The 19,917-nt window shown below is 52.2% G+C and overlaps 8 protein-coding genes across 8 annotated transcripts; 4 read left to right on the plus strand and 4 right to left on the minus strand.

The window, feature by feature from the left end:
- The first annotated feature begins 114 nt into the window (after positions 1–114).
- Positions 115–2,166, plus strand: F5J12DRAFT_802452 (uncharacterized protein). Its single transcript, XM_051744416.1, has 5 exons — positions 115–272; positions 343–521; positions 580–781; positions 836–1,910; positions 1,977–2,166. The coding sequence occupies exons 1-4, from the start codon at positions 194–196 to the stop codon at positions 1,867–1,869; spliced, it is 1,494 nt and encodes a 497-aa protein (XP_051604309.1). The 5' UTR covers positions 115–193; the 3' UTR covers positions 1,870–1,910; positions 1,977–2,166.
- Positions 2,167–4,083, minus strand: F5J12DRAFT_802453 (uncharacterized protein). Its single transcript, XM_051744417.1, has 8 exons — positions 3,981–4,083; positions 3,772–3,931; positions 3,553–3,731; positions 3,446–3,526; positions 3,230–3,381; positions 2,997–3,201; positions 2,925–2,971; positions 2,167–2,863 (listed from the first exon to the last, which is right to left on the minus strand). The coding sequence occupies exons 1-8, from the start codon at positions 4,050–4,052 to the stop codon at positions 2,347–2,349; spliced, it is 1,413 nt and encodes a 470-aa protein (XP_051604310.1). The 5' UTR covers positions 4,053–4,083; the 3' UTR covers positions 2,167–2,346.
- On the minus strand, positions 4,077–5,605 carry F5J12DRAFT_918867 (uncharacterized protein; the record flags this gene model as incomplete). Its single annotated transcript, XM_051749234.1, has 2 exons — positions 4,077–5,112; positions 5,165–5,605. The coding sequence occupies 2 exons, from the start codon at positions 5,603–5,605 to the stop codon at positions 4,252–4,254; spliced, it is 1,302 nt and encodes a 433-aa protein (XP_051604311.1). The 3' UTR covers positions 4,077–4,251.
- Positions 5,606–7,103: 1,498 nt separating this feature from the next.
- On the plus strand, positions 7,104–9,772 carry F5J12DRAFT_305587 (uncharacterized protein). Its single transcript, XM_051738826.1, has 7 exons — positions 7,104–7,621; positions 7,851–8,775; positions 8,858–9,026; positions 9,124–9,268; positions 9,323–9,515; positions 9,581–9,620; positions 9,682–9,772. The coding sequence occupies exons 1-7, from the start codon at positions 7,256–7,258 to the stop codon at positions 9,737–9,739; spliced, it is 1,896 nt and encodes a 631-aa protein (XP_051604312.1). The 5' UTR covers positions 7,104–7,255; the 3' UTR covers positions 9,740–9,772.
- Positions 9,773–10,787: 1,015 nt separating this feature from the next.
- Positions 10,788–11,366, plus strand: F5J12DRAFT_713496 (uncharacterized protein; the record flags this gene model as incomplete). Its single annotated transcript, XM_051740835.1, has 2 exons — positions 10,788–10,860; positions 10,927–11,366. 2 exons carry the CDS (start codon positions 10,788–10,790, stop codon positions 11,364–11,366), a joined length of 513 nt encoding a protein of 170 aa, XP_051604313.1.
- A 1,958-nt stretch (positions 11,367–13,324) lies between these two features.
- Positions 13,325–14,597, plus strand: F5J12DRAFT_925033 (uncharacterized protein; the record flags this gene model as incomplete). Its single annotated transcript, XM_051749356.1, has 6 exons — positions 13,325–13,430; positions 13,457–13,981; positions 14,069–14,173; positions 14,199–14,271; positions 14,393–14,416; positions 14,469–14,597. 6 exons carry the CDS (start codon positions 13,325–13,327, stop codon positions 14,593–14,595), a joined length of 960 nt encoding a protein of 319 aa, XP_051604314.1.
- A 1,907-nt stretch (positions 14,598–16,504) lies between these two features.
- Positions 16,505–17,904, minus strand: F5J12DRAFT_903130 (SRF-TF-domain-containing protein; the record flags this gene model as incomplete). The annotated part of the gene is made up of 3 exons (XM_051748369.1): positions 16,505–16,793; positions 16,859–17,343; positions 17,449–17,904. 3 exons carry the CDS (start codon positions 17,902–17,904, stop codon positions 16,505–16,507), a joined length of 1,230 nt encoding a protein of 409 aa, XP_051604315.1.
- Positions 17,905–18,151: 247 nt separating this feature from the next.
- On the minus strand, positions 18,152–19,737 carry F5J12DRAFT_306048 (uncharacterized protein). Its single transcript, XM_051738828.1, has 5 exons — positions 19,462–19,737; positions 19,297–19,413; positions 19,124–19,195; positions 18,622–19,039; positions 18,152–18,551 (listed from the first exon to the last, which is right to left on the minus strand). Exons 1-5 carry the CDS (start codon positions 19,474–19,476, stop codon positions 18,301–18,303), a joined length of 873 nt encoding a protein of 290 aa, XP_051604316.1. The 5' UTR covers positions 19,477–19,737; the 3' UTR covers positions 18,152–18,300.
- Between the last annotated feature and the right edge of the window lie 180 nt (positions 19,738–19,917).

The following is a 19,917-nucleotide window of genomic DNA, read 5'->3' on the forward strand; positions in this document are numbered from 1 at the left end:
TCGCCATAGTGAACCCACCTCCATGAGGATGAACCGATGATAGCTCGGGTTGGACCCGAGGCCTGGGTCTTGATCGTAGTCCTGCCAGTGAGGTGCTGGCACACTTGCGTAGTGAGGAGAAAATAATGCCAAACTGATCTCATCGAGATTGCACCAAAAGTGACTGGTTGACCCCCAGTCGAGAGTTGTGTCTATGGCGTTGTCGTCGGATCTGGAGTGTAGCATCCTTGCCCTTGCCGCCGAGAAAACACAAGTCTTCAACCTCCTTAGAGGTATCACAATGTTCCTTCGCCTTGTCGAAAACATCCCGTCTGTTCGTCTGACGACTAGTTGCATTGACAGTGATACTCAGGGATGACTGCTCAATCGACGACGGCGCGACCTCTGTTCCATGGACCTTGGCCAACAAGTACTACACCGCTGACGTGCAGTTCGTCGTGGGTGAATTGTCCACGTGGACTCCAGTCGAAGAGGAACTCCAGCGCATCCCGGCGGTCCTCTTTATCTGGTCTAGTGGGCAGGTGCGTTGATGTCCATACTCGAACAAAGTATAAATGTTCTGACTGCTGGTATCCCAAGCCCTACAGACAACTTGCAAAGGTCCTTTCTCGACAGCTTTCACACCATGAATTCGAGGTGGCCCTCGCAATTAGACTTGCGCCATCGGATGAACATGCTGCATCTGACCAGGAAGACTTGCAAGATGTAGATGCCTATCTGTCATCACTTGGGTTCGAATTCGTAGACGCCGCTGACTCGGTCGGGCCTGCCGATTGTCACGGTAAAGCCAGTCCACCTCTCATTCGTTCAATTCCACTAAATGAAACTTTCGAAGGCATCCCTGGTGTACCGCGTATCATGGACGCGCTAGGCACTGTCATGTGGCCTTCGATGGTACGAAAAACAACGCAACACGACAACTCAGGGTACTCAAAGTCTGCCCACGACATCGCAGCTATGCTACGCAGTTTTCAACCGTTGCCTCACGATAATGAAATGCATAAGCAATTTGAGGCATTCGAGCGTTGGCTGGATGAGGATACGTCTGTTACTGACGCGGAAACGGGAGAGCCCGCTGCTGCACGCGACTATGATGCAATGGATCCCTGGAGCACCGTCGTTACACCAGGAAATACGACACCACATGCTTTGAGCGACGCCAACTCAGGCTCTGGTCGCAGTACACCTCGATCCGGTTTTGACGACGACTTCACGTCCTTCATCTCAGCTCCTCCTACCACCTCTCCTCAAGATTCCCTCCAGGACGAACTCCATGACACATCTCCATGCGCATCAAGAAGCTTCAGTTCTACGTTCAGTTTTGACTCAGCTACCTCGACGCCAGTGCTCGAAGGCACAAGTTTCGACGCTAGCCTTCTTACTCCCGGAAATGCCTCATTCAGCAATGGCGTCTCTTATAGGTCGCTCGGATCTGTATCCGATTTTGGCGATGTAGATGCAGACGCCCCGTCCTATGAGCGTACGAGTGCCGCTGACGAAAATGAAGATAACGATGCAGAGTTGCCCACCAAGGCTGAAATTTTGGAAACCTCTCGCCGCATCTTTGGCACCGCACCCGTTGCCACGTCCCCGACAGATACTGCCGGGTCTACTACTGGTCAGTGTCAGTCGAGCAAAGCTAGTCTCCTATCTACCGAGAACGATAATCTCGACTTCTTGGTAGAAGAATGTAGCCGAGAAAACGGAGATACAGATCTCGGGAAGTTTGACTTGCAGGGAATATTTAATGCTCTGCAAGGGTTGAAAGAAGAGATTGCTGGTATGCCCGATGATAAGGAGAAGCGTAAGGCTGCAGCACGAGTCGCACTCGGCCTTGTCTATGGCTTGGATGCAGAAGGCGATTTCTAGATATGCCACCTTTGTTATCTTGACCTCTTACACGCTGGTCGGTAAGTTTACGTTTACGAACATTTTGTACTTTATTCCACACAACACGCATCACGACCGTCTCACAGCACACCTGGAGAGAGAAGCCCCTCATGCTCGACAGGGGCTTGGGTAACAATAAATCCACCCGTTGCTAAAAATGATTTCACCATTTGCGACCAGTACCGATGCGCTGAGCCCTTACATTTCTCCGTCGGGCATCCCGTCCCGGGGTTCATACTCGGGTCCGGGACTGCAGCTTCCCGGAAGGACTCCTGACTTGGAGAACTTGACTGAAGCTCCGCGCTACTACAACCCTTACATTCTTCGTACGATACTTCCGATATGACGATGAACATGTATAATACATGGAATTTCGTACTTCCCGTCTTCTCCGCCACTGAGATACAAGCAACGCCAGTGCTACACAAATAAATCAACGTGCCTGCCCCTTCTCCTTCAGTCTCCCTCTCCGTCTCCGTCGCCCTGTCTGTCGCCCTGTTCCTCACCTTCGACCTCCGCGGCCTTAGCCGTTTCGTCCCTGATGCCACCTTCAGCAAAATTCATGATCCCAGTCATGTCTAACTTCGACACGACGTCCTCTGCCTCCGCAACTTCCATCTCCCCAAGTACCTTATTCACGGCCTCCAGTGTTCCCTCTTTAAGGGCCACCTTCAGCGGCTCGGGGAACGAGTTGAATACTTGCCAACGCATCGTCAGAGCCCTGCGGACTTCTTCGATGCCAAGATCTTCTGTGCCCGGTCCCTCGAGACGGAGATCATCCGGCGGTAGGCCATCGGGCACATTGAAGCTAATCGTCGCATTCGGGTTCTCGGGGACGAGTTGTATTTGCTCCTTCTGTGCAGAGCCAGACGATGACGCAGCAGTGGCCTTGGCGCGTGTTACGATGTGTGAATACGTATCCTCAACGTCTTTCGCGAACACGGGGATGGCGCGTTTGTCGCCTCCGATCATCCTTTAATTATCAGGTCGACGTCAGTCTAGAAATTACCCGCCTTCGTAGATGCTAACCGTACTTTTGGAAGAACACGCGAACGCCGTCTTTACCGAGCTTGTCACAGTACTTGAAGCAGTAAGCTTTGATGTACGCACTGCTTGGCGTACTTGGCCTTGCCTTCCACCTGAGCTCGGAATGCAGCCACGAGGAGCGCGTCCGATGCGCCCGGTACAAATACGGCGCGATTTTGCTGGATGAAGGAAAAGGAAGCCTCATAGTCCCACAAAGGCAAGTGAGAAAATTGTGTGAGAGCAGGTGTGAGTTCGGGAAGTTCATCATCAGTCATCACCATCACCCTCATCCTCGATATCAGCCTCTGCAGACGATGCCAGTGCTTCAGATTGGGCAGCTGCAGACGAAGAAGCCCCTGGGTTGAGGACTTCATAGGTAGTAGTAGCCGTTGTCGTCTTCCTCTTCTTGGAGGTATCGGATGATGCACTCTTGATCGGTGGGGGAGCGGGCGGTGGAGGAACGTACTGTAACGAGATGATAGAAGTCAACAATCGAGCCCGGTACGCGTACACACGCGCAGATACCAACCTTGTTCTCCCACCCTTCCTTGATGTCTTCACTAGTGATATGCTTTTTCTGCTCGCGCACCTCTTCCTCCAAGTCTTTCTCCTAGTTTCTTTGTGTGGTCCGCCAACTGTGATATATGCCGATCTAGACAGCTGAGGATGGCTTCTCTCTTGCTCATCGCTTGGGAGAGGCTTGGCTTCGTCATATATCTGTAATAGCAGAGAAAGGACCATTGCATCGTACGTGGGCTGATTCTTTGCATTCGTGGGGGGCGCAGCGGATGAAGGAGACGTCTCGAGACGTTCGACTAGTTGCTGGAACAGAGGAAGACCCGTCAATGTGCGAACATCCTCCGAAGTCTTCTGCCCACTGCCCCGTCGTCTGGGTATTATCAGCAGTCTCCCCTGTAAAACGCTCGCGTATTATCTTAAGACGCGGTGCAAGCACGTTATTGCATGCGATCTCTGCTTGGAAGGCAGCAATGCGCTGCTTGCGTGCTTCGCGCTTCTCAGTGTATGTCGCGCTGTTTCCATCGGATGAGAGAACGCTTATCGACGTTGGGGTGCCCTTCGATGTCGGAGTCATCGGAGAGCTCAAGTTGATCCCACTTAGAGTAATTAAGCGGCATGGTGGTCGACGATGGAGAAGGGAAGGGTATCAATATAAATTTATTAGATCGATCAAGTTGCCACTTCTTATACAGGACACGGATTCACAGTACACGAATGTTCGAGAAGTCGATAAGTACTACTAAAACACATAAAATGATACGAGAACGGATCGGGGTATATCGCAAGGTGTCGCAGTAAGTTTCCAGGAAATCGAGATCATAAAACAGAAGACACGAAGATGTTAGACGATCTTCCTAAGAGGAGTGGTGAGAGGCCATAAAGCCCTTGTACTGCTGACTGTGCATCTTTATACAGCGTCTCCAACAGAGCACGCTCTTCACCGGACAGGGACGGATCAGCCCAATCGGAAGGTTGGAACACCAGGTTCCCTCCCTCCCTCAGTCGGTTGATAACGGAAGCTTTCCACTGCATCCACACTTTGGTGTTGTTTGGGAGAAGATCGTCCATCAACTGCTCCACCTTCTGCGAACCGCAGGCGAGAAGGACGAACACCGCCATACTGGTGCGCGTACCAAGAACGTACTTGTGAAGTTTAGGCTGTTGGAGAACTTCATTTATCAGGAGGTCTCTTTGGATCTTCTCTTTGTCGAAGGACGAAAGCCATACGTTGTATGCCCAAGATACGACGAGCGATATGACGAACATGATCTGGCCAAAGAGCGTGCTCTGAGGAACCAGAACGAGTTGTGCAATGAATTGCAACAAGAGGAGGACTGAACACCATCCAATGTCACGGAAATAGGGCTCGGTTGCGAACCGCAATCCGAAGTTGCCTCGAGTGATAGCGTTGACAGCCCCCTCTTCCCCTTTCAACACGACGATCTCTTTCTCAGCGAAAAGAACGCCATCTCCCGGAGGAGACCCTTGGGCTGGCCCAGGATGCGTGAAGAAGAACGACCCGGACCCGAGAACGACGCAAGATATGCCATTGACGAGCATACCAAGGAGGATCGTGGAGAAGGAGTACCAGTCATGGACCATTGCGCACATAACACAAGTAGAGGCGCTGACAAGGATCGGGATGCTAGCAAAGACAGACAAGCAGGAAGGGCTCCACTTTAGAAGCGACATCAAGTGCTGGGGTGTGCTCAAGCTGAGCAATAGTGACGCCAACGCGGCGGGTTACTCTCCCGTCAATTGCAACTCCTTCCATTTCGCTGCATCTCTCCATGAACAGAGCGCCAGGGTGGCTTGTCTCCTCCATGACTGTCCCTGAGTGTGCAGCTCTGAATTTGGGGCCCTTACGTCCGTCTATTTCGAGCAGTGTAGTGGGCTCTGTACGTCTACCAGGGAAAAGGCCGCTGAAGAGGCTAGATTTGGCAAGTGAACCGTATCGCATAGCGACCACATATGAACCGGGGGAATTATACCAACCCAGCCATCTCCTCTGTTTGTAAAGCGGAATCGTCCCCGTGGCCGAGAGGGCATGTTCGCCACCGAACAAACCGGCCAGGGCCCAGATGCCCAGGCTAAAAGAGGACCCCTCGAGCGGGATAGGAGAGACAGCTGAGCGAGAGCTCGCGATCGTAGAGGATAACGGGATCTGCATGTTGGGAATGAAAAGGTTATGGAACTCACCTGCAACCTGCGGGTTATTATCTTCACAATAGATGCTGTAGGTGATGTCTATTTGCACCCACAGCAAGGGAGTCGATTTGCTGTATGAACAATGACAATACCATTTTAAGGGATATGCAAAACCTAAAAACAATTTATTCGTCATAGCCCCCACGCACCACTTTGGGGTGACAATGCATCTTCTGACAATGTGTTCCAGTAGTAGTGTCCACTGCTGGGCAGCTTCTGCCAAGAAGAACTCCACAGCTACGCCGGGAGATAAGGTGGATCAGCTCTCTCTCTCACAGGTACAAAGAAAGCAAGGAGACGCTGTCAAAAATTACACCTAGTTGGGGTATGTAACCGAGACCTTATCGAGAAGCGCACAGTGGCATCATAGTATCTGCCAGTTCTTTTTTGCTGGCAAGCGTGGTCGACGAGTACCAGACCAAACTGGATCATATGGTGACGTCAACGTTGAAGATCTGGGGGTCGCCTGAGCTATGGCGAATAGCGTGATGGGTGATTAATAACCTCCGGGATGGATGATGAAATGATTCGGAAAAAATCGAAACCAGTGCCAATTGATGGCAAGGCAGGAGCGTCTAATGGTGTGCTGTCTTGTGCTGTACACTAGCGTCATTGAGAATATTGGGATCTGGCAGATTCCATGAAGCAGGGACATGTAAGTACAAATCACGAGAACTCATCTGAGAATGTGCACACGCTGTCGCCCTTATTATAGTATTCCCCTTGGCCGGCAATTTCCATTTCGAAACAGCTTTTTTGCGTCTTGCACACATTCAATGGTGGAGGGATGCGTAAGGATACATACGTATGTGTCTTAGCTGGCATTTCGGGAGCTAAGCTCGTAACAGTATGGTGTCTCCCCACTGCAGGTCGCTCCCTGCTTACTTGATGACAAGGTGCGGGGGTAATATGTGAGGGGTAATTCTGGGGTAATTTGCCACAGGCAGTGAAACGCACGACAGGAACTACTTTCGAGAACGACATTTAATTCCGTCAGGCGTGGGATTGCTGCCGGTAACTGAAAGCAGGTCCCGTTGCTCGTGATGGAAGGTAAAACCAGTGTTCCTGATTGGCATGGATATGTGGGGTCCAAAGCGTACCCTCAGAGAGCGCTCCGCGTATGCCGAAGGCCCTTAGGTGAAAAGATGACTATTAAGGGCCATATGCACAGGGGTTTACTAGGACAAGAAACGTTCGGTGGACCTATCACCTATGGGGTCCCTGACCCCAAGGAGAGGCACCGCGGCGATGACTCATGATGTCGCTGCTAATATGATGAAAGATCTTACTGTTCTCAGAGCGGTTATCAGCTACGTATGAACGTATGTACTGCTAGATGACATCTAGTTTGTAACGTTCACCCGTCCACAGCCACGATGATAGATCAGACCATTAACGTTGTGCTTCGTGTGCTGATTGACCGTGATTGGCCTGGTGTGTCTCCGGCCTCCCGCAAGGTTCAAGCTAATATGTAGCGGGGTTTCGGATGGTCGGTTGCCAACGTCGTCCATAGATACACAGATACATAGATAGACAGCGTGATCCCCCCTCCCAGCTTATCCCTTCCCTGTCGTCAACGCCGTCGTCGTGGCAGAGTCCACAGCTAGCCGAGATGTTGTTCGGTCTGACACGCGCGAACATGTCTAGTATCGGGGCCGTGCCTGGTACCCCATCCAAGAGAAGAGTTCACCAGCCCTCTCATAGTAATAGCCTGCCATCGTCGTCCTCGAGGTCAGACGAGTCCTCGTTGTCCCACTCGACTACCTCGACATCAGCAACGACATGCAATGCAAGCTCGGAAGCTGCCATTTGTTCACCACTGGCTCGGCCTCCTACTCCTACCCCTCCTCGTCTCCCAAGACACGTTACTCGAAGCAACGATAAACGCCCGAAAACAGCACCCCCATCTGCTATCGGTACCAGTCTGAGTAAGGGACTCAGCCCCGTCGAAGGTAGACCTAGTGAGCAACCTATCGTGGTGAGCACATATTGGCTTTGGCGCCCATACACCACTGCACATGTATTCTGTTACTTCATCGTGTGATGCCGTGGCTGATGAGTGATTTCAATCAATGTTGACAAATTTTTGGGTGTTCTTGCCCGTGGCCGTTGCCATCATACCATGCTGTTTTTTTTTTTTTTTCCCTCTCTTCTTTTTCTTAATTCTCTTTTTTTACCCGTACGACGACGACTGATGGCCATGGCAGGTCTTCCGACGCTGGCGAGTAGGTAGTAATCGAGGATTTGTTGCAACGCGTGTCGCTCCACCAGCACACCCTCCGCCTGCTCGGCCTCTTCCATACCCACCGGCTCATAATAACGATCGTCGTCGACCAAGCTCCGGTGCAGCGCATAGCGTCAGCGACACAGCACGGACGAAGGTTGCCGTTCAGCCGCCCACCATGCCTCTCCTGCCTATCTTGCCTTTATTTCCGTCTCGGGACTCTTTCTCTTCCTCCCCTGCGTCACCTCCCAAACACTCCTTCAGCGATACCAGCATGCTCGCAGTCCCTCTTCTCCATCCATTCGCTGCCCATCAAGGGTCTCCATCCAAACGAGAACAGCCTCGACAGTCCAATCAACCTGATGCTGCCTCTTCTGGTCAATCCTCGCTTCACAAACACAGGTCCAAGTTTGCTCTCCCGTTGATATCAGGACCATCGCATCCTCCTCCACCCGTTCCTTTCCCAGTTCAACATACCCCATTGTCCAGCAACCTGTTGACGTCCCCATCCTGTGTCCAAGTCCCCTCATCATCAACCCCGCCTACCTCTCCCTTTTCATCTCCACCCCGCTCCCTGCAGTGCCCGTCTGCGACACCGAGTTCGAGTCTATTGCCGGCTTCACGCCATTCCCAAGATTCGCTCTCAGACGCTTCTCCTCTCACAGCTATGTCCTGTGACCCACACAGTGTGCCTTTTCGACTTCGTGGCCCCCTTGGATATCCTCTGTTTGGCCTACCAGTCGCCGCCGCCGTGGAGAGCCATCAGCCACCATCAGTGGCGACTCGTCCGCGCCCGTCTTCGATGCACGGCAAGCGAGCAAAGTCGGCCGTACGTAGTGCACAATCTCCACGCTCAGCGCCCTTATCCGATGCGGAAGATGAGGACCCACGTCATCAGACAATCGGTGGTACGCTATTCTTTATCCGGCATGCGTGACTTTGGCTGACGCCGATTCGGGCTTTTCTTTCAATCCGTATTGGAATACACAGTTGCGTCGACTAAACCGCTTCGCGCTGCTCCCGACGCGAGCTATTCTCTGTGTAGTTCATCTGTGCTCAATCCCCACGGTGGCCTTGACTCCTCCCGACGTCGGCATCATCACTTCCGACAAGAGGCCGTGCCTTACCCACGCAATTATGAACGCTCGGTCTTGGATCTGTAAGTGTCTCCTGTTGCCCCAGTGCTGGTCATTGGTGCTTGATGCTCATCCCACTGCGTGCCATGGTCTGTCACATATGCTGAACTGCGTGTACAGGGATGCCTGGGATAACCTATGGCTTCGACAAGCTTGTAAGAGCGTCACCTTCCACAAGTTCAAGGACGGTGAATACCCGCAACGCGTACTCGACGTTGGGTGTGGGTCTGGTACATGGGTCCTCGAATGTGCAGCAGCTTGGAAGGTGCGTTGTCTTTCTCTTCCATGGAATCAGAGAACTAATACCGTTTACTTGAAGGAGAGCACATTCGTCGGGCTCGACATCGTACCCATTCAACCCGATCTTTCGCGCTTACCCGGGAGCCTCTCAGAACGAATATCTTGGGTTTACGCAAACTTGTACGCCCCCGCCTCTATGGAGGCATTATCCCTGACCGCTCTTTTGGTAGCCTCGAACGTCTACCTTTTTCCAGTGAAGAGTTTGATTTCGTGTAAGTTCTGCCCTTGTCTTGTGAACTGGACGCCTTATGAATAACGGACTTGCCACGGTTGACAGTCATATCAAACGTATCGCACGGGGCGTGCCTGAAGATATGGTACGTTTATCTCCTGGCACCTATACTAGAACGTGTGACTGATCGATCGCCTGGTGAACAGTGGGATAATTTGCTTGAAGTACGTTTTCGTTACGTTTCCATCACCACTGACTTCCTGACCGTAACCAGGAACTCGCGCGGGTGATGAAACCCGGGGCAGCGCTCGAGATTATTGAAGAAGACCTTACCTTCCCAGGGCGACCTCTCGATGCAGACGACTCGAGTGAAAGCAGGAGCTCAAGTTCAACGATCGGGTGTGAGGAGATACTTCCTCGGAACGACAGACATGCACAGAAGAGGGACGTGGAGAGGGTACGGGACTTGTGCGGGCCAAGTTCCGTGACCAAGACCGAGCCACAGGATCTCTCGTTGTCGTTCGCACATATATTTTCTCCACTATCGGCCCCTCCTGAGGGAGTCGAGGCATCGGTTTTGAGCGAGGGCCGCGGCAGGGCTAGGGAACAAACCCCATTTCCTGGCACAACCAATGGTCAGGATGCAGAGCTTCCGACACTGTCCTCTATCAAGCGTTCGCGCTCTTTGACGATCTCCTCCCAGCGACCGAAACCACAGAATCCTTGGGCACCACAAACACCTGGCAACAGAAAACGGCCAACCACGGCCAATTCAGCGCCACCTCAAAGTGCGAGTCGATCCGAAAGTCAGGTCAATCTGAGAATGGCTATGGCAGTAAAGGCAGCAGCATCCTGCCTTTCACTATCAGGAAAGCGGCCTAGGTCAAAGAAATACCCTCCAATGACGGGCCCACTATCAGGGCCCTCATGCGCCTCTTCGACTTCCATTGCGACTACTACTGTTGCGGGAAACACTCCTACGTTGTATTCGTCATCCTGCTATGACTCCACGTCGACCTCCTCGGTGCCATCACCACCTCTACTTTTACCCCCTCCAAAGCGAAATGTAGATGCTGCGGCCAAGGCAACGCTCATGGAAACGACAGCGCCTAACTACTTGATGATGCCATATCCGGGCGTGAGGTTGGCTGCTGCAGGTAAAAACCCAGCGGATCTGCTTAGCAAGGATAACGACAAGACAAGTGCTGGCCTTGGAAGAGCGGGAACAGGAAATGATGGCGCAAATCCCGGAGAGGGAACAATTCCTGAAAACCCGAGGGACCACACTGTGTTGGAGACAATCTACAACGAGATGCACGCAGATCGGTTTGTGAATTTGACGCCGCTGAGCTTGCTGGGGAATTCATTGGGGCTGTGGTTTAAAGGTCAGTTGGCAAATACGAGTGCGACAGCTATTTCAGTTGATATTGACACTGCGTCGTCTGCTGCAGATGTCCGCACCCACGAACCAATTGTCTTACGGTTTCCACCGCCGCCCGAAGAGCTCAAGTGCAATCCGAGAGCCAGCAATGTGATTTTATCGGCTGCTGACTTGATGCAGGGCAAATCTCCCTACGCTGGTGTGGATGATGCACAATTTGCCATCTCTCCTGGGAAGGCGTCGATATCGTTGGCTAGCGGAGCACGACAACCAACGACGGCGATGACGTCGAACGGATTAATGATGGAGGTTGACTTGCGTACTCTGAACTTGCATCTCGCGATACGCGTAAAGGAAATTCTGGGATGCGCAGAGGCAATGTGGGATTGGGTGGTCGAATACCAGACTAACACAGAGGAGGGCGAACGGGAAACCGGGGGGGTCTACTCCATCATCGGTGAATTATCCAGGGCGGAGTTTGACGAACTCCTCGCTAAATTCGAATTGTGAGTGGTTTTTGCTCTGCTGTTATGGTTCAAGTTAGGGGGAGGTGGGGGAGGTCGCAGAAGACGGAAATTTCAGATAAGGAAATTGAGATAAGAGAACTGACGCTGAGCTTCTTTTTTTTTTATCAGGGACATGGAAGAACACATGGCGTTTGGGCGCATCCTAGAAGATCGACTTGGATGGTCGACCAACCCCGACAGTGTTCCGCACGATAGACGCGTGTTTCACGACAAATGGCGTGCCTACTTGAAAAGTGCTGGGTGTGCTGGTGTAATACCTCATCCATCGACTCGATGGAGTCGCTCCGTACGCGCGTTCATCGCGTGGAAGCCACCTTTGAGTGCCACAGAACACAGAACAAAGATCGATCCAGGGGCAATATAGGCACGTGTTTACGCTCTCGTTCGGTCGCATCATTCTTGTGGTGCAATGGAAGTCCTATCCTGCGGCGGCGCACTCGTGCCGATCTAGTACTCCACTTATCACTCTCCTCGGCTTAGGTTGAGTTCGTCTCAGTCCACACACACAGAACGTTCCAGACCTTTCAATTCGATCGTCCACCTTGTTCGCAAAGCAACCTACGGGTGGATCTAAACCTTGTAAACTAAACTCTGAAACGATCCCCCCCTGCACCCACTGCACCTCTCCACACCAGGCATTCGGTTGTTTTAGGATTGCCGATCACCGTATCTGGCTTTTGCCGGCCTGTTGATGATATCGGCGGCAAACTACAACTTTTTTTTTCGACCTATCCAGATCAGGACTGTGCAGCTCTCCGAACTAAACTCTATGTCATAATATGCGTTCATACTGCTGCTGTGTATCCATTCTATGGACTCATTTTCGAGTCCACAAGACCGTACCATACCATTGATGACTCATGTACATGATACATTCAAAGGAATTCGCCCAAGGAACGATGCCACCCACCCCCTCGACGTATCCACACCCTATTGGTCCAGCCCTATGCCGGCTTCTTTCTTATACGGACTTGTTGAACCGTATCTAGAATTAGCCTAATATCGCCGATGGAGATGCCGCCGCCGCCGCCGCTCCATTTACCCAATGAATCATATAGTACGTATGTATTGCTGTGCATGGTTCCAAACCGCCAAGTGAGTGGTGGGCGAAACGCGGAACATGGATGTACCGTTCCCTACTCGATCAGGAGAAGATTCTCCGGATATCTGTCTTCCATATCTCATTTCTATGATGGTATACCTGCTGCGCTCACTACTAGCCTGGTACGTGAAGTGAGAGTGACGAGGAGGGTGTGTCATGATTCTGGCCCCACTAATAATACAGTCATCGAGGGTGGGTGGTCGAGGTCGTGACGGAATGCACGATGCAAGTACAAGCATGCCCAGGGTGAGAGACGCGATATGATTCGGAGCCGTTGATCAGTGGAGACTCATACTCAAACCTCGACAAGAGCGTGTCCAAATTGGTGAATTGCCACATCTGGGGATACACATGCAGGATTCTCCGTCGTCCCCAGTACCATACATACACACACCTTTTAGCAACGGGCCGCTTTCCAATGCAATAGAAGAGAAGCAGTCCCTGGCACGATCCAGGCGTGGTGGTTACCACATGGCGACGATCCCCAGATTCTGAATGGGTGGCACCCGTGTTCTTAATCTTAATGGCGAGTACCTGGCCGGTCCGCGTGTCGTACTTTCAACCCCAGTTACATCTCACACACTGTCGTCAACCGAAGCCTCCATTTCCTGATTCTCCCCTCACAGCATCGCGGGAGCGCCAATAATGTGTCGGGTGAGGAAGGGGCCCGCCACATTGCGGTGTAGTGCACGAGCCTCGTGGCCTGCATACCAATTCGAGTGAGACTTGCAAGTCATCTGAATATACTGACATACTGGTACATATGCGATGCACAGCCGTGAGTTCGGTAGCAGAGATAAGTCAGGAATTCAATTCGTCGGCATGACCCTCCCGACTGAATGCACAACTTGGGCAACTTGGGGCCAAGACTGAGTTGGATTCGACAGCGTTATGTGCTGAGGCGAAACGCGGAGGTCCTGCGAACCCCTAACAATCACATGGTGGGTATGTATCCTGTCTTTTGGTTACAGCGGGGTCATATCGGCAATCGAAGCTCCACAAGAAGGAAATTTGGCTGTATGATCGGGACTCCAACGTCCACGGCATAGATAGCCAGACACCGCACGCGCGGTCAGGACAGCCCATCCTCGAAGAAGCTGAAGTGCCGCCCCCTTCGAAGGCTTGGTCTTCCTTCCTCTCTCACCTTTCAAACCAGTGGACCCACTGCGCTTCTTACCGGTTCGGAACGAGCTGTGCCTCTGAATCGAATAACTGGTGGACTTGGGGGCCTGGGTCGACCATTCTGGAACGCTCCGGTGCACATATTATGGCCTACCACCACAGCTACACGAGGATCAGCGTAATAGGTTTTGGTGTCCTCGTATGGGAGTTTCTCGACTGCCAGTTGAGGCTGTTCAGACTTAGCCGGAAAGAAATAAATAGCGTTACGGCACATGTCAGGGTTGTGTGGCAGCAGATGGATCGACAAGTCAGAAATTTGGACCTGTTTGGAAGCTATAATGAAATGTTTTTGCTGTTGCGGCATCCCTGGCATGGTTGTATTGCGTGTTAAATGGTATGACAACCAATAGAAAGCCGACCGTGCCCGTTTTTCTTTTGTTTCCGATGGAACGGTAAATCAGAAAGTGTGGCGCAAAGCGGTGAATACAGCAATGTTTGGGATGTACGCAGAACAATGATGGTGAAGAAAATGGATCAAGTGACTGGCGGGTATACCGTATACGATTGTATGTGTCTGTTGTATGTCGTGAGCAACGGGGTTCTGGAAACTTCATCGACAGGAGACAGAGGGAACATGCACATACATATTCGCTGTCATCCCGTGGTAAGTTGTGGAAAAGTCCCCCTCCATAGTGTCGGTATAGGAGGTTAACTAGAAGTATGTCAACGGATAAGCGAGTGCATCATTAGTCTGATCTAATGAATCACTAACTCCCACGTTCTAGTCCTATCACTGATCGGTCACCGTGGTGAGGCTGCTTTGCGTGATCGGTCGGTGCTGCGTTTATTGACGCAGTCTAGGCTCAGCCATGCGCCATGTTGCAATCCTCGAGCCTGGAGACTTCAGGCATCTGACACACCGTGTAAGTTCTCAAAAACAATGGGAAGCGACGACGCGAGGCCGCCGTCAGTGCTATTGCAAGTCTGATCTAGAAGGAAACGTTGCAAGCACACGAGGCATATGGTTCAGGGGTATACATACCATATTTTAACACGTCGGCATTAATCGGTCGCCATTGAGAAGCTTAGCATCGTAAACCATGGTGCCGTGTGTCTTGATGACCCTGTCATATTTTAGAGTCAAGGATCAGTTTACTGATGCGGCGGTGGCAGAACCTGGCGTAACAATGAAATCTTGTTGAATGTGAGACAAACGTGATTGGATGTGAGATTGCCGCGATATCGAGTGCAGGTTGCAACTTGCATCGCTCTTGTGTTTCACGAGTTCGTAGCAGGCTAGTATGTAGCAGTCCTGTACGGGGGTGCGCGCACACTCCATGTTAGTCCGCACAGTTAATTTATCATGTTTCTTGCGCGCTGAAGCCTGAAGACATACATGACTAACCGTGGCAAAGACGACGATGGATGCATGTGATCGGCGGTCATCAGGACATATATCCTCAGCTGCTAGCCTGCAACGTGTCATATTCGAAGTTTCGAGCTGACAACGATCAAACCATGTTATAGAAGAAAAGTGTTTCTGCACGCGCGGATGCATTCGATGTCATACTCCGAGCAAGAAGTTGACAAAATTAGGGGGGGAACCAGGCTTCCCCCAGAAAACCCCCCACCTTCCCAAACCAGAGGCTGATAAGATTGGGGGAGTGAGATTGATGGGAAGAGCTCACTAACTTCGAAAAAGGGGCCGATAGTAGTATTCATGTGCATGGAAGCGGTGGCAGCGGCCGAAGAAACCCCCATGCATGTGTGCACGTGAATGACGTCCGCTCGTTCAATCAGAGGTCTGTTGTGCATTTGATTAAAGTTCCGAGTCAGCCACTGATACCAGACCCCAGCAATCTTGATCTTCCGACGGACACGCTCAAGATGATGGGCTAGGCGATGCAACTTCAAAAAAAGTCGAGTAACTCGAGTTGCGCCCTATGGCCATTGCCTCAAATTTGCCTCCGTGCTCGGGTTCAAACTGTCCATGTCAACGATCATATATATGTGTTGCCAGGGAGACCCTTACGGCGACGTGTTCTATTACGGAGAGTCCGCGATGGCAGGCGAGTTCCAAAAAGTGCAACGCTCATCCGCTTTTATCAATACATAATAAATTTGTTCGATCGCAACTGGACAAGACAGGACTCTGAATCGACTCAATCGACGGTCCCGATAAGTATGTTCGAACAAATCGGGGCAACCGTCGTGCCATTAACTCTTTTGCACACAACCGCCTCAGCTGGGAACGGATAAACCTGTCATACGAGTTGGGCCTTTTTCGCCTTGATCGGAAAGAGAAGAAAGCCACTTCGAAAGGAAAAACCTACGAACGAGGAAGCAGTGCAATCAACCACGGTAGACCCGCTGTCAACCCAGCGCCGCGTCCCCCGTCCCCGTCCCCGTCCGTTAGAGTTTTACGCTTTTGCTTCCATCATCATGTCTTCGCCAAATACATATGAGTTCGATCGAGCACGATGCCTACGCTTTGGGCAACTCCCAGGAACAAACCACAAATGCTACATGTATGGCATGACTCCCTTAGTGGTACACAATGCGTGCATGTATGTACTATGACCAAGTTGAACGACCCAAGAACTCCGAGTGACATGGCAGCGAGGACACGCATATGTACTACTACTAAAAGTGTATCCTGTACGACCCTGGCAAGGACACATAACTGCAGGGTACTTTTTGATATTGTACACTTTTCGCAGGCAGAGGGTAAACAGCGAAGAGAAGAGAAAACGAGGATAAACAGCGAGAAACAGAAGAGACGATGAGCATCGGGGAGAAGAGTCGTAAGAAAAGGCATAAATTCACTTCGAGACAGACAACCGGCAATCACACGTAAGGAAATGATGAATGAACCAACAAAGAAGCCAACCTAGGCCTCATCTTCTTCCATAGTGTCCGCCCTGACTAACGGGTGGCGGTGGCCAGTGGTTGTGTTGAGCAGCGGCTGCTGCTGCCAGTCCACCCAAGGGCTGCCCTCCTTGTGCTCCTGGACCACCAGGCCCTCCTGGATATGCGTACCCGGGAGGAGGCATCATATGGCCGCTATAGATACTTGCGTCGGTGGGGCTGCCAGCGTGGTGCCCATGGTGCTGTCCATGGGAGGCATAGCCCCCTGAAGGGCCGTATTGGGGTGATGATGGCACCTGAGAGTGCTGTTGTTGCGGGCTCGTAGGCGAGCCAAGCGAATATTTGGGGTTGCTGGGGTTGCTGAGCCTTGCTGGTGCTGTGACGGTGGAATAGATAGAGGCGGAGGGATGGTACTGTTGGGGGTCTGGGGCGACCCGGGCCCACCACGACCGGGACCGGAAGATGCGCCTGCAGTGGAGGGTCGACGACGACGTTTGTCGCCGGCGGATGCGGTACGACCGCCACGTGCAACTTCGTCGTCACCTTCTTCGTCGCCGTCTTCTTTAGTGGGGCCCTGGGGACCACTGACGGGGGGACCGGGGATGGAGAGACCGCCCGGGAGGTTAGCGGTATTGCTTGCACCCGGGATAGACATGGACACGGAGGAGCGAGGCAAGGGGCTGCCGACGGGCATGGAAGGAGGCATGTTGGCAGGAGAGGCATTGAGACATGCCTGGATAAGGTTTTTGCCCTCTGGCTGAGTGACAAGGGGCTGGAGTTTAGCAGTGGTGAAGGTGTATACGAGTCCTGTTTCTGAGACGACGAGCAGGAGGACCTGAGTGCCAGTGAGGGTGGATAGTTCGTAAGCCTGGGAGAGGGAGATGGGTTGGTTAGATAAGCAAAGTGTTGCATGGGGCACTGATAACCACGCGCAAATACCTTTTTCATTATGCCTGCGAAACGTTTTGAGTACACGAAGGGCAGGAGAGTGCAAAAAGGACGATCGCGTACCAGCTTTCCTTTTGGAGAATGTTATGTGACGTCTCGATTTATCCTGAATAAATTCGATCTTGATCTTTCGTCTACCGGCCTTCTTATCCTTTGGTTTCTCCTCCTCGTCATCGTCGTCGCCGCCGCTCTCTGCGGCGTCTTGGTCGTTTATGAAGCCGTCCTCGGGTACGGCTGGAGCAGGGACCTGCTGGGAGAGATGAGACTGTTGATTTTGTGCTTGTTGCTGCGGTGATTGTTGTGGGTCTTGTGCACCAGCAGCGGCTGCTGCTGCTGCTGCGACGGCAGGGTTTGCCATGTCGAGGGTGGTGCGTTGGCGTTTGCGCATTGTTGGGGATGGGACGGTGGGGTCGTCTAAGGAGGAAGACTTTGGGTAGGAGGGGTAGGTGGGCGGCTGGGATGGGATATGGCGAAATGACATGTGGTGGAGGGAGTCTGTCGAGGATGTCGACGACGGTGAGCTCGGATGAGGATGCGGATGGGATGGGATGGCTGAGCGTCCTTATTAGGAATCGCTGAAGTTGGAAGGAGGGGGAGGGACAACCCAACGGGGGTGGGACTCACTCTGATCAAAAAAAGGAACTCGTGTGTGGTTCTGTTTGGCCGCCTCCCTGTCGGAGTATCATTCTGCTCTCAGGAACAAATCCGGACATTCCCGGCGACACCCCTCCGCAGTCTCCGCTCGAATCAGATCAGTCTAGCCGTTTTCGGATCTTGCATCCAGGAATGGCAATGTCCTATTTCGGTCCCATCCATGACTAACAATGTCATTCGTCACATGATCATGATCAAATACCCTATTACAAATCAATCAAATCTACATCGCTCTCCTGTGGCGCTCAGCGCTCTTCCCGGTGGTTATTGACACTCGAATATCATCATTATCATCGCCCGGGGTCGCAGGTACACCAAGCTCGCTCAACGCCGTCACGACGTCTGCGTCAAGGTCACCAGTGCCCCCGGCTCGCAGTCGCACACTCTCCAGCCCAATTGCAATCGCACGTGCATCACAGCGCCCTCGCCACGGGCTCGAAAGCCTGCTGTGCACGTAAGCCGCGACCTCCGCATCTGCGTCGCCAATATTCGTCCATGCATCAGTTCCATTCATTCAGCCCACCACACCCACCCTACCACGTACCGCTCGGCTCGCAGCTAATCCGACTCAGGTGTAGCTCTTCGCATTCATCATTGCGACATGTGCCTCCTCCGGGTACCTCGTACTGACATACCCGGATACTTGCATCACCCGCAGTCATCTCGGTTAACCTGCGCAACAGTATAGCCTGCTTCAGCGGCTTGAGGTCTGGCAACATCATAGGAATGGAAGCGTGAGCCATCCTCGACAATGCACCACGGAAAGGAAAGGAAACTGAAGAAGCAGCTAGTGGCGCTTCTATGGCACTATGATGCCCCCCGGTATCCCCACTCGCCGGTTCCAATCGAGATCGCAACAGCGGATACGCCGTCAAAGGAGAATCGTAAAACGTGAAAGCGTTGCGTGCCGCTTCTTCCGATACGTCGTCTTCTGCATGCTCGTGCTCGCGCTCGACCACCACCTATCCCACCAATCATCGTTCAGTCACATCAGCACAGATACGCCATGCGGCCTCCTTGACGCGATTGCGATAGAAAACACGCACCTGCGCCGACGATGATACTCCGGAATCACCGGCGGCAGGAGCCCGTTGCGACTCGTCTCTCCAATAGGAAACCTAGTCGCATGACAACCCCAAAATGAAATACATAGCATAGAATCAAAAGGAAACCACGTCAGGGGCAGGAATCATCATATCGAAGACGGAAAGATCCTTGCCGCTTGTGCGCTGCCTTCTCCCTCTCCGGCAACGTCTGCGTCTGGAAGTGGAGTCGAAGCCGTGGGTGTGGCGTGGTGGACGGGTGCGAGGGTTCGCAGGATAGATAGATAATTTAGCTTGGCAAACGGAGCTTACGGGAATCGCAATACGGATAGCAAACATACCTTGGTCATGATCATCAGACTCCCCGTCGCGTGCGGAAATCTCGTGCCCTGCACCCCCCCCAGTGGTCAAATAGCACAAACACGCATCAATGAAAACGAGGAGCGCGCACGAAACCAGAAAATGGGAACAGAATTGACATTGTTGAATTGAAATCAAAATGGAAAGATTCGCAAGGAAAAAAAATTTGAACGTCATGAATGAAAACATTAAGTCCACAGCAACGTGGTGGGGGGAAAAAGGCAAGCAAAAGAGGTGTATCAGTCGACTGTCGGACCGGCGGAGAACCGAAAGAGAGAACCAATCGTAGATGTCTCTGACGCCACGAGGTCGTTCTTGACGTTGATCGCGGTCGGTACTGCACTCCTCGCAGTAGACGGCTTTACCATGGAGCCGGTAGCTTTAGAAACATCTGGAACTGAGGTCAGCCAAAGAGCACGACAAACGGTAACAAAAAA

This window comes from Pisolithus orientalis (assembly GCF_024613125.1).
Source record: "Pisolithus orientalis strain OTSU chromosome Unknown F5J12scaffold_3, whole genome shotgun sequence".
NCBI lineage: Eukaryota > Fungi > Basidiomycota > Agaricomycetes > Boletales > Pisolithaceae > Pisolithus > Pisolithus orientalis.

Bases quoted from the DNA above. Each gene is read 5' to 3' on its own strand.
- F5J12DRAFT_802452 (XM_051744416.1), top strand. From the start codon at position 194: ATGGCGTTGTCGTCGGATCTGGAGTGTAGCATCCTTGCCCTTGCCGCC. The intron at 522-579 runs GTGCGTTGATGT...TGGTATCCCAAG, and splicing joins TTATCTGGTCTAGTGGGCAG to CCCTACAGACAACTTGCAAA. The intron at 782-835 runs GTAAAGCCAGTC...AAACTTTCGAAG, and splicing joins CGGGCCTGCCGATTGTCACG to GCATCCCTGGTGTACCGCGT.
- F5J12DRAFT_802453 (XM_051744417.1), bottom strand. From the start codon at position 4,052: ATGCCGCTTAATTACTCTAAGTGGGATCAACTTGAGCTCTCCGATGAC. The intron at 3,932-3,980 runs GTCGATAAGCGT...ACATACACTGAG, and splicing joins ACATCGAAGGGCACCCCAAC to AAGCGCGAAGCACGCAAGCA. The intron at 3,527-3,552 runs GTTGGCGGACCA...CAAAGAAACTAG, and splicing joins CTAGATCGGCATATATCACA to GAGAAAGACTTGGAGGAAGA.
- F5J12DRAFT_305587 (XM_051738826.1), top strand. From the start codon at position 7,256: ATGTTGTTCGGTCTGACACGCGCGAACATGTCTAGTATCGGGGCCGTG. The intron at 8,776-8,857 runs GTACGCTATTCT...TGGAATACACAG, and splicing joins ACGTCATCAGACAATCGGTG to TTGCGTCGACTAAACCGCTT. The intron at 9,516-9,580 runs GTAAGTTCTGCC...CACGGTTGACAG, and splicing joins AGTGAAGAGTTTGATTTCGT to TCATATCAAACGTATCGCAC.
- F5J12DRAFT_306048 (XM_051738828.1), bottom strand. The intron at 19,196-19,296 runs GCAAGGATCTTT...TCATGCGACTAG, and splicing joins GAGAAGGCAGCGCACAAGCG to GTTTCCTATTGGAGAGACGA. The intron at 18,552-18,621 runs GTACGTGGTAGG...TTGGCGACGCAG, and splicing joins GATTAGCTGCGAGCCGAGCG to ATGCGGAGGTCGCGGCTTAC.